This window comes from Hippocampus guttulatus, chromosome 2 (assembly GCF_054856545.1).
Source record: "Hippocampus guttulatus isolate MCC_2025c chromosome 2, RoL_Hgut_1.0, whole genome shotgun sequence".
In the NCBI taxonomy this organism is placed as follows: domain Eukaryota; kingdom Metazoa; phylum Chordata; class Actinopteri; order Syngnathiformes; family Syngnathidae; genus Hippocampus; species Hippocampus guttulatus.
Window position 1 is genome coordinate 14947989 of NC_141262.1, and position 12430 is coordinate 14960418.

Below are 12430 nucleotides of genomic sequence, written 5' to 3' on the forward strand. Positions count from 1 at the left end.
TTGTTGGTCTGACGCTACCATTTTATTGCATGCAACGTTTTTCATATCAGGCATTTCAGACGAACCGTCAAAACATCAAGAAAAACAACAATGGACATTGGACACTTTGAATCACCTCTTTTTCTTAAAGCCGGACCCCAATGTCATCATACATTAAATGCTAGTAAAAAGCTCATGGAAACATTTGATTTTACAAAAAACAATCTCATATTTATACCAATATGGTATGGAAAATCACTTAGATTCATTATTTCTTCTTAAATAAATAGAGCAATTCCCACTGGACATGAAGAGAGGCACTTAAGTTTTTTTTTTTCTATTTTCTTTTTTGTCAAATGTTCTTTCCACATCCGCATTGTCTTCCATACACATTCAGCAGCGGTTACATGACTGCGAACCAAAGCACTCACTTGATGAGCTGGATTTACACAGACCAAGACAACAACAACAAAATAAATACTATCAAACCCCCCCCCCCCCAAAAAAAAAAAAACGGCACAGGAAGAAGCTTTGAGTTTTCAAGTGGCGGATTTGTTGCTGTGTGAATGTGGCCATAAACAAACACATACTTCTCTTTCTTTCTCTCTCGCGCACACACACGCACGACGGAATACAAATGTTCAATATCTTGTGTCACATCGTTCAATCGTCCGGTCACTTTGAACTGACACAAAGAACCACAACAACAATAAACACAACAACATCACTGTCCGCAGGGAGTCGCAGTCCCTTATATCGTGGAGCACAAACGTCACTATCGTCCAGTCATTTTTCAAAGACTTGACACAATCAGCTGTACACGTATACATGGAACGACACAGCAAACGACCAAAATGTCCAGTGGTGATTTGATCAGATTCAATTTTATACAAACGTGCCATTGGTCCACAGTCTCTAGGTGGGGCTGGGGGAGATCTTGTATTTTATGCCCAATTTTGGACAGTCAGCTGGGTTGGCGGGTTACCGTGGGAGCCAGAACTGAGCCAACTTCTCTAAAAAAAAAAATAGCCGGCGAGGCCTCGAAACAACTCAAGGAATCCCAAAATGTGTCATTCTTTGTGTGCTGAGATTGGTCGACTGATTTTTCTTTGGTGAACTATTTCACTTCAAACAATGACAGAAAAGGTCCCAAGCAAAATTTGATTCTCTCCACTGGTAGGCCTGGGTTTTTGGTTCATGCCTTGGGTTCAAGCGGTCCAACAAAAAATGTTCGACATTTAGGAACAACAATGAGGTAAAGTAATGAAAGGAATAACATTTAAAGGAACGTTTGAAAGAGGGGCATTGTCCTGAAATGATTGTAGTCTGTATTTAGTGCAAAGGAAATTGACAAAAGAGTCAGAAGATGAAGTTGCACGGAAATCTGCGATCTCGGACCACTCAAACAGCAGCAAAAACCGCTGTCAACTTCAAACACTGTGTTATCCACTATTCTCAATAAAGTATTAAAGTGCCAAAGGAAAGCTGCAGATTAAGTGTGAACAGCAGCAATGGTCATTTCACATATTTGTTTCATTTTGTGAGGAAAAAGTTAAATCGCAGCAGAATTTAGAGTGTAAGAGGACTGGAACGTTAAGGCGACAGATGTTAGTCTTCTGTTAAAAAATGATTTGTAATGTGGCTGCCTTTACCTGCATGCCCCTTATCTAATTAGTGTATTGGACAAGTGCTTTAGCGGCTGGATCAGTATCAGACAACATGTTTCTTGGAGCCTCCATGGAACTTCCTTCTAAGAGTCATCCACTTTAAACACAGCAGCTTGAACACTTCCTTTTGAAAACGGTCTCATCTCGTTAAAAATACATCAAACCTATATCTCTATTCAGGGAGGAATTGAAAACTGCGTAATAATTGTTGTCTCCCCAAAGAGCCACATCAATTTCATTATGCTCATTTGTACTCAGTAGGTCACATTCAAATCATGTCATGACTAATTTCTAAGTGCGGATTGATTTTTTCCCAATTAATCCAGCTCGTCAATGCCATTACTATATGATAGCATGTTGAGTCATTTGAAGGACCCCAGCGGGGACTAAAGCGTCATTGTGTGTGTCATCTGATTGATCCCAGTTCTAGCTCCCAGGCCCATTTTATGATTTCCCTTTTTTTTTATGGCTGGCTCTGGTCCAGCGCCTACAGCAGGTGCGCCTCAATGCGGAGCCAGTGCAGCCCCTGTCTGATGTAACGGACCAGCTCGGTCATGCCGCTCTGCTGACTCAAAGGCTCCATCGCCAAGTCGAGCTCCTGGAAGAACTCTGCAGGGAGACAGAGAGACACTTGGGATGAAACACTTAACTACACTTGAGGTTATTTCACTGACACAGATGAGAAGATTAGCAACAGGACAAGCATAATAAGGTAACGGCAATGTACCTGCGCATATTAGCTCGAGAGTTAACAACCGATCCTCCTGATCTTTGTTTGCGCTTTATGTCTTCAGGCCACCTTGTGGCAAATTGGTGCTTCTGAACTATTTTGAAATGAGTTGAGGAGTTTCATTTAGACAAAAGTAAGGCTTTGTCACATCTCACTGTTGAAGTGAGTTGAGGAGCGTCATTTACACCGACTGTCACCTCGTGGCATCTACAGTCATTTTTAAAGCCCTTTTCACGACACAGTGAATCAGTGTGAAAGAGTGACGTGGCAGCATGGAACGATGGGTTTAGACAAGAAATAGAACGCACTTTCCCGAGATGTACAGTATCTTTCATTGTGACAAAAGAAAGCTCATTTGCTCATTTTAAGAAGGAGACTAGCAGCAGAAAAAAAGGGAATGCTGCATCCTTTACGAACAACTTGGCGGGGACATGGAGAGTTTAATCTCGTTCGTGAGCTCACCAAGACTGCTTCAAGGTATAGTTCAGGCTGAGCAGGGAGCAGTTAGGCCTGTCACGATAACAAATTGTTGAAGACGATACATTTTCCCAGAAACTATCACGACAAATAATATATACCGGTATATATTTTTTTTCCAAATGTAATATAGTGTCACGTCACATTTATTTTTTAAGCCCTTAACCACAAAAAGTGTCAAAGGGCCTCATATGTGCAGTGATGTAGCAAAAATAATCAAAGGACATTCTTTTGATGGGCAATTATCTTTCAATTCTTCAACAATCTTAGGAAATCACAATATCCCATCACTGGTTCGCTATTTTTTAGACAAGGCGCCCAATCGCTTCAACCCAAGACTTTAGAATGATCATATAATTTTATTTTCTTACCTTGACTACCGGTGGCCAATCTGTCAGCCGTCTCCCAGTGCTCGTAGCTGCGCAGGATGTTGTTGGTGATGTTTACATGACTGGCCGCCATGTGGTGGATGCGTTGTGGAATAGCTATGCTGCCTGATGAATTTGGTGCACCTCCTGATACTCCTCCCCCAATGCCGCCACTGGCCGGGGAGAGGCTGAGAGAGAGTGGAGACGGAGTCCCGTTGATCCTGGAATACACGGAGGGGCTGTTAGGCATTTAAACAATAAAAGTAATAATTGGCAAATCAGGCTGCGGTGATTGAAACACAAATCTAACCATTTTCAATTCAGTTTGTCAACCAAATGCTTTACAAGCTCGCTGTTTCATGGAGACAGTGTTGGTAAAACGAATTTCTTTGTCACCGTGAAAGCAAGGTCCCTACAATTATCCTTATATGGTTTGGTGTGGAAAAACTTGCACAGAATCCAGGCCTCAAAATCGCCAAACACATTAAGGATAAATTAAGTCAGAGATAGTGGTGCAGCGGACAAATTGTTAGAATGTCAGCTTCACAGTTCTGAGGTCTGGGGTTTGTGGCGTTGGCGTGTTCTCACCACACTTCTTCCCAAATTCCAAAACCGTGAAAACCGTCTAAATTCTCTACAGGGTTTCAAACGTGAGTATGAGTGACCGTCTGAATGTTAACTGTGGATGACTGATCCAGGGTCTACCCCACCTTTCTGTGCTGGATCCAGAACACGTTCACAGTATGGACATTAAATTCAGTGATTCTTTGTGTACACAGGCCACTTGCAATGAACGTGTAATATTCTCAACAAAATGTCCTTTTCAATCAACAAAAATATGAAATAAAATCATTTCCATTTTGACATAAATGAAAATAAATAGGGGGCGGCCCGGTAGTCCAGTGGTTAGCACGTCGGCTTCACAGTGCAGAGGTACCGGGTTCGATTCCAGCTCCGGCCTCCCTGTGTGGAGTTTGCATGTTCTCCCCGGGCCTGCGTGGGTTTTCCCCGGGTGCTCCGGTTTCCTCCCACATTCCAAAAACATGCATGGCAGGCTCTAAATTGTCCCTAGGTGTGAGTGTGGGCGTGGATGGTTGTTCGTCTCTGTGTGCCCTGCGATTGGCTGGCAACTAATTCAGGGTGTCCCCCGCCTACTGCCCGGAGGTGGCTGGGATGGGCTCCAGCACCCCCCGCGACCCTAGTGAGGATCAAGCGGTTCGGAAAATGGATGGATGGATGAAAATAAATAGCGATTGGCTGGCAACCAATTCAGGCGGTACCCCGCCAACTGCCCAAATACAGCTGGGATGCGCTGTCTCGTGAGAATAAGCGGATGTAAAAAAAATGGATGAATAGATAACTGATACATACTAATCCTGTAGAAACGGCGAAAAAATTATTTTTTATTTTTTTAAGAGAAATTGGCTAATTTTGAATATCTAAGTGTCTTATGTGTATCATGTTTGCACCTGAGAAGTTGTGAGTTTGTTCTGCGGTGTGCATCATTGGCCAGTAAATTGTGTCAGTCTAATTCATGTGCATGCCAACACGTTGTTAGGATAAGCCAACGTTTTCTTTTCACTACAATATTTTGTTAGGAGTGATTTGTACCTGTAAAGAACTTTGTCATCTTCGTTCCTGTCTAACCAGACATTCATTAATTTTTAATGAACAACTTCATTATCTATATCACCAAACCTAAAAAAAAGTGTGTCCCTTGTACAATAAAGTACCTGAAAGCTTTCAAGTTCAAAAATCTATGTGGCTCTGACATTGACGTCATGTCCGTGATTTTAGCCGCGGCCCTCGCTAATCCACAGACTGGTAGGTTTTTGGTTATGCACACGTCCCTCACCCAAACTCATGAGCTTCATATCCACAGCCCTTCCATGCTTCTCCTCGATCTATCACCACCCACTCCATCGCACCTCCGCCAGCCCTCGACAGCCCCTCCACTCACAACTCCAGCAAATCAATCCCTTTCTTTACTTCTTGAGGGGTTTGTTTGTCTCCAAGATTGTTAAGGACGCTCCGATATTTTGCAGCGGCGGTCCAGTGAATCCAAAATTCTAAATTGTCTGTGTGTGAGCAAGCATTTGTAAATGTGTACTCACTTTCCATTTGTCCTCCAGGGAGAAGGTGCTTGATGGGAGCTCTTGGCAGAGTTCTGGTACACAGAGAGACACACAACAAAAACTTATCTGTAGAAATGTGAGCAAAGGTGTATGCCGAAGGTCCCTCTTGGGTAGTGGCACAGTGATATCTTTTCAGTTTTTGTTTTCAGATCTTCAGAGAGCTCTTTGCCATCAGGTGCCATAAAAAATTTCCAGTGACCAGTGTTAGAGAGTGTGCGGGAGCATTAATTCCATATTTAGCACACCTATTTTCAGCGTTCACACTTGAGACTTTGAATTTAGCAGCAAGATCAACCCGGTTTTATCCATCTCAGGATGCGGCCATTTTGTCACTGGCCGTTGACATCACAATGCCTCAGGGCTCAACTTGCAAACAATCATAAGACCAGACCCAGAAAACAGATGAGCCCTGTGATGCAATTTTTGGACGACAGCAAGTGGCAAAGTGGCCGCCCCCTGAGAGGGATAAAAAGAGGTGGATTTTGCTGCCTAATTCAGATTCCACAAATGCAATGCTGTGTTTAAACTAGTGGGGGCGCATTGAACAAATTATTGAAATGAAACGACAATTTTGGACTCGATTTCCCCTTTAACATACCGGTAGTCATCATGATGCTGAAACATTGCTTGACAGGTTAAATATGTTAAAAGCATGTATAAGAGGGATATTTACATTTGAAATCATACTGCGCCAAATTTAAATATTTGTCAACTAAGATTTACTTTAAAATGTGTTTTAACAGAACTGCATCACAATTAGGAATGGTCCACACAAGTTTTTACCAGAACCACCATTTTTAAAATAAAATTGATATTTGATACAGAGTGATTCATTTGTAAAATAAATATTATGGGGCAGTTCTGTTTGACTCCTATGAACTCTGCATAGCAAGTTGAAGAATAAAGCACTCCTGATTTATTTTATTTATTTATTTTTAAATCCAATCGTACACTGCAGTTGGACAAGAAGTTGAAAAGAATAAAAATCAAACTAGACAGTCAGAGGATATTGTAGTTTTATCTAACCACCATTTTACTTTCATATAAAACTCTGTGAAATTACCAGAGGATTCATGACCTTATCTTACACTTTGACACACATTCTCTGTTTATAATGTGTAAATAATACTGGAGGAGAAAGACTGATTTCATTCCGGACAATGTGATTTTATTTGTTTGGTTTTTCGTCTCCTCAACACAGCCTGAGTACTGCATGCACACACGCACACGCGTATACACACACACACACACACACACATACACACACATACACGCACACGCAAACACACACGCGCAGTTCCCACAAATTCCCCTTCTGTTGCTTCCCAGAAATCCAATCCCATCACTGGAAACGCAACACTGTGATAATGACATCCTCAGTAATTAATTAAACTACACATAATTAATCAGAACAAGTACATTAAACTCAACAATCCTCTTTGATGATTGATGGAGCTAATTAAAGGGGTAATATCAAAGAGAAAGCAGGGATTTTAATAATGCAATGGAAAATTAATGCACAGTACCATGAAAACGAATATGAAATGTGTTGTAATTGGCTTTGCATGTTTTTCACCCAAAGAGTGGAACATTAGAGACGAATTAAAGGTCCCATCAAGTGTGCGTGTGCACGCACGCGCGTGTGTGTGTGTGTGTTACCTTGAAATACTCCATCAGCGAACGGGAGTACTTGACAGCATGGTCTTTCTTCAGATGGAACATCCGCAGATACAGCAGAGACAGACAGCGGTTACTATGGAAACAAAACCATTAGAAGGCAGATGAATCCTCTCGAAAGATTCACGGTAAAAGCCTTGTCCTCAATACTGTATTATCTTCCTGTCGACGAGAAAAAAAAATAGTAGTCAGAATTCTTCCCAGTGTCGGATGAGCCGAGCACCTTCGAAGCACATGCAGAATAAGGAATGTGTTTATTTAATCATCCCTTTTTTTTTTGGTTTGTTTTTTTTCGCCCCTCTTAACAGAAACAGTAAAGGAAAGAAGAACAGAGGCAGAAAGACACTCAAAACACGTGAGGACGTAACCTTGTAAGGCTGGCAGACTTGCAAAAGGCACATTAGTAATCTCGCATAGCCATCTGGCATGCTTCTATTGTGGCCCCTTGGAAAACAAAGAGACCCGCGAGAATCCAGTGAGTGGGACACGGCGGCAACGACAGGTTTTAACCTCTTGAGGCTAATAAACAGATTAGCATGATTGGTACCGTCGCAGTTTTGTCACAACCGGGCATCATTTTGTCATGCATAGCATTGAGAGAACTTTCCTTGATGGAAAATGTTTTTCCTTCTCAGAACTTGCTTCAGCAAGAGAGAAGATGTGATCTTATGTCTTTTACGAGCAACAGCAGCAAAACAGCACCAACATATTCTTCAGCCTTGTGCAAAGTGTGCAAACTTGATGAGGTATCTTGATTAAAATAACTCTTAAACACCTTACAAAAGGGCCCCACACACATCCAAAGGATTGCTCTTTGGCGAGCTGCATTTTCTCATTGTACTGTTGCATTTAGTTTCGAAGGCACTTGTGCTTGTTATGTGAATAACAATTACTTGCATCTCTAAGTGCACTGTGGTATTGATATGAACCCAGAATGAAAGACAAATAAAGAGGAACTGCTTATGTGAGACAATTCCAATCGTTACATGGAGGGGCAATTCTAAAGTAAATCAATAAAGTATAGTAAATTTGTTAGTCAGCCGCTACCACCCCCCCCCCCCCCCCCCCCTGCTCCCAATCCACTTTCCATAATGCTTATCCTTTTCAGGGTTGTATGGAGCCTATCCCAGCTGAATTGGGGAACATGCACAATGCACCCTGGATTGGTGCCAATCAATCAGGTTCACATGATGGAGAGAGACAACTATTCGCATTCACGCTCACATTCATAACATCACAGGCGAAGAAGTGAACCCTCACTTCCTGCACTAGGTGAGTGAATCAGCTGTGACTTGTTTGCTAAACATGAACATAACATTGCTTTGTCGAACGAATAGAGTCGGGTTATGTTCGACAAGATGCCAATAAAATATGAATGAACATCAAAGTTTGATGGAGTGCTCCGAGATTTAGAAAAATAAAAATGGTAATCATACCACAACACTGCAAGTTTCTTCTCCGCTATGGTGGCTGAGTGGCTGGTGAAGTTCTTCAACCTCATGGCATACCTAGAGAGAGAGAGCGAGAGATGAGAGAAAAAAAGAGAGAGAAGTAAACATCCATTTTCTATAGTCCCTTGTCCTCATTAGGGTGGTAGGAGCCTATTTGGGGTGTGGAGGGTATATCCTAGACTGGTCGCCGATCAATCACAGGGCAAATATATACACAAACAGCCGTTAACATCCGTGAACAATTAAGAGTCTTACATGAATCTAACATGAATGTATTTTTTGGAAAGTCGGAGGAAAAGCATAGGCAGAATATTCAATTGCGACGAACCGTTCGTTATTGGTAACATTAACCTCTCAAATATGAAACGGACGTGATAAAACACGACACGTGCTGATCATTAGTAAACAAATACAGAACAGCATTTCTAAAGGTTTGAATAATTTTGGACACTGACCATGAGCCAAAGAAGCATTTTTGACACTTTGGAAGCACACATTTCAAAGGACACAACTGACCTTTGGTTATTGTGTTTTATTTATTTTTATTTTTTTTACAAGAAAGTGCTACAGGGGTCAGATCGCCCGCGATCACTTCTTGAAGTGGTTAATCAGTCTTAGGAAATTCAGCAGTGACAGCTGAATCAAGCAAGACGATGGGACGATGATGATCATGCATGGCAAAGATCAAGAGGCGACTCATAATATTCATACTGATGTTGTGGACCCAGGATTATTTTGTTTCTCTCATTAGTTTTTACATCTTAAATATGAAACTGAATATCCAAGTAATTGAGGTAATTTACGTAGTGGGTGGATATCTATGAAAATTTGCATTTTGTCACGGATTTATATTGTTTGCCAAGTGTTGTTCTAGTATTCGTTACAAGTGTCCTTCGAATAAAACTGAAACATTTCAATGTTGAACGGGCATTCTGTGGCAAGAAGTGAAAGAAGAAAATGGCAAAAGACAGAAATAATTTGTACGATATTAGTGATAATATTCTCCCCTGTCAATGGTTTTTTTTTCAACACATTTAAAAAATGAAGAATATGCCTGAAATTAGGAGGAAACAAAATCTTTTGCACCATTCACTAAAACATATTTTCATTCTTTCCACTTTCTTGTGTCATTTCGGGTCAGATTATACCCTAGCCCAGGGGTGGGCAAACTTTTTGGCTCGGGGGCCGCATTGACTTTTAAAATTTGACAGAAGGGCCAGGTCAGCCTGTGTTCTGCAACTTCAAGTCAATGCGCCACCTGGCGGTGAAATGTCTGTCATTACAAGTCCAAATGAAATGAATGCAGTCATTCACGTCGAACCTTAATTGTCGACCACCCTTCGGCGGGCCGGATTAAAAAGGCCAACGGGCCGGATCTGGCCCGCGGGCCGTAGTTTGCCCACCACTGCCCTAGCCCCAAAAAACAATTTTTTTTTCCCACAGTAGTGTTATTTTTTTAAGTGTTTTTGTTACCATCATATGAAACAGAAAACAACGTAACCACCTTTTACATTTAATTAAACGGCAGTATATCATAATACTCATTCATCCTGGTGGCAGTTCGATTAGATCCAGAATGTTTTTATCTAAATATCGATAATATCCTCATCTTTTGTCCACCATTACATCATATGCATCATTGCTACTTTCAGGACATTAAGGTAACGTGATCGGTATTATTCAGCTAAAATGTAAACGTCAGGATTGTGGTTCCACCTTGATTCCCTGCTCATAAACTAACAAAATATTGAACATCTTTTTTGGGGAGCTTCTGTTTCTTCTTGATTCACATTTCACTTACCGTATTTTTCGCACTATAAGGCGCATCTAAAAGCATTAAATATTTTCAAAGGCCGGCAGTCCGCCTTATAATCCGATGCACCTTTTATAATATTCAATATTCTGATTTCTTGGACATAATATTTGAAATTTAAAGTCCTTTGTCACAGCTGCAGTTGTGAAAGCTCTATATCAATAAAGCCCTGTTGTATTGTCTTGTACTCCCATTAGCATAGCTCCATCTAGTGGATGCATGACACAACCGCAGCCACTATTGTAGCTTCTGTGGTCTTTATAGTGCTCCTTATGTATGAAAACAGTTTTACAGTACATATATATATAATAAATATCCATTGTAGGTGCGCCTTATACTCGGAAGTGCCTTATAGTGCGGAAAATACAGTTCTAACTTTACGTGTAACCCTTACCTAATTAGCTCGACGGTTTCCGAGTACATCGTGTATGGCGATTTGGCCTCAAGAGGATCCCGCTCCATCGCATTTCCACACTCAATGAAAGAGAGGGCGCCGTCTGCGTAGTTCACTGCTTTACCGTATTTGTCCATCTACACACAGAGAAGGCATGCAGGAGGAAAATACAATTAGACACCTACACATGTTTAAACAGCTTTGAGTTAGACAGTCTTCGCTCTGAGTAATCCCCCCGCTAAGCCGCAAATCCGCAGATAAGTCTGAGGAAATGACACATAAATATCAGATGAATAAGAAATGATGACATTTCATTTCATTGTTTACAGCAATTAGATAATTATTTGGATAATGTGCAACATGGCAGGCATCAGTCGTCCTTGAATGCAACATTATCTTGGATAAAATAGAGCAATTCAAAATATACAATACAGTCCTGGAAGCAACAAACAAGGCAGACAAGCAAAGCTCAAAGCCAGTATGGTCAACTCGCGTTGTGTGTTTTGAAATTATTTTCTTTCCATCTTTGAATAGCGATCTTCAGCATTCAGAGGTTTGCGGAAGTGTCATTGTGTGTGTGTGTGTGTGTGTGTGAGATCTTTATTCACTAGTGATTACAGATATACTTACCAAAGCATCGGCCTTGTGCTTTAGTCTTTTGGCCTCCTGCATGTAGTAGTCTGCACTATGGACACTGGATACAGTACAGAGAACATAAATACTCTGCGTGGCCAGACAAGTCATTCATCCCCAAAAATAAACTGCTCTTCAAGTTGAAGTGAAAATGAAAGAAATGCCTCCATATTGGGTCCCAATATAACTCAGGCAGGGTCACATGATGGTGCTTTATAATTAAATGCAGAAAGTTAAGTGTCAAAGATAGTTAGACTAGACTCCTGAGAAAATATGTTGTTGTTGTTGGTGGTGGTTTTTATTTACATTGGTTAAGGTCTCTGAGGAGTATCTGCCCTGTCCTACATCATTTGATTGATTGAGTTTAACTCAAAACAGACTCAGCGGTGCAATGAAATCACATGAATCACCAAGTGCAGAAATGATGCATCGCCTGTATTTCAGTAAAATCAACATGACACGTATTTCACTGGTAACAAAGGGTAATATTATAACAAACGGTATTAAGGCCAAGAAACAAATTAAACAAAACCAAAAGAAGTTAAATGTAAGCCATAATTACTGAGTTAGGCTTGTATTTACTGTAACAATCCCTGTGCTTGTACATACGTGTCACTAAAGGACAGTCTTGGCCTCGGAGGTTCCGCAGGATCTGTCAGTGGTTCCGACCACGCATCTGAGTTGGACTGTCCGTTGGCGTGGAAACGGTCTCCAAAAGACTTCTTGCTATGATGATCTGTTAGCTGTAGAAGAGAGGTCAGTGGAAGACCGGCTTTTGATTATTATGAATACTAAATAGATCATATTAATTATGAGTAAATAACACAACCAGAGAATGTACTGTAACTTGTTTGTAGCAGACATTTGTGAATGTTCCTCGTTGATAAAATAGTGACAGATACTGTTCATGTTCATGATTAGTAAGCAAAAGTCTGCTTGTTCCTTTCAAAATATGAAACATAGTCACAGAACCTGGAGAGAAAGCATGCATAGTGGTTAATAATTTTTGCTTATGTTTAAAACAAATATATGGGCTCTACTTCCATTGTATTATGGGAAAAGGGTATCCTTTATATTGAATATTTCATTTTGGTTTTGCATGTGAG

General features: G+C 40.9%; 1 protein-coding gene across 2 annotated transcripts in view; it reads right to left on the reverse strand.

The window, feature by feature from the left end:
• The window catches only part of aff2 (AF4/FMR2 family, member 2), a 154897-nt gene continuing 142467 nt past the window's right edge, over nucleotides 1-12430 (reverse strand). For both annotated transcript variants that reach the window (XM_086138462.1, XM_086138453.1), the window contains exons 19-26: nucleotides 11934-12067; nucleotides 11322-11385; nucleotides 10692-10828; nucleotides 8470-8541; nucleotides 7016-7109; nucleotides 5336-5388; nucleotides 3225-3442; nucleotides 1-2255 (exon numbers count right to left, since the gene is read on the reverse strand). In XM_086138462.1, the coding sequence (XP_085994588.1) occupies nucleotides 2134-2255; nucleotides 3225-3442; nucleotides 5336-5388; nucleotides 7016-7109; nucleotides 8470-8541; nucleotides 10692-10828; nucleotides 11322-11385; nucleotides 11934-12067 (894 nt within the window). In that variant the 3' untranslated portion in view covers nucleotides 1-2133. The remainder of the gene's footprint in view (nucleotides 2256-3224; nucleotides 3443-5335; nucleotides 5389-7015; nucleotides 7110-8469; nucleotides 8542-10691; nucleotides 10829-11321; nucleotides 11386-11933; nucleotides 12068-12430) is intronic.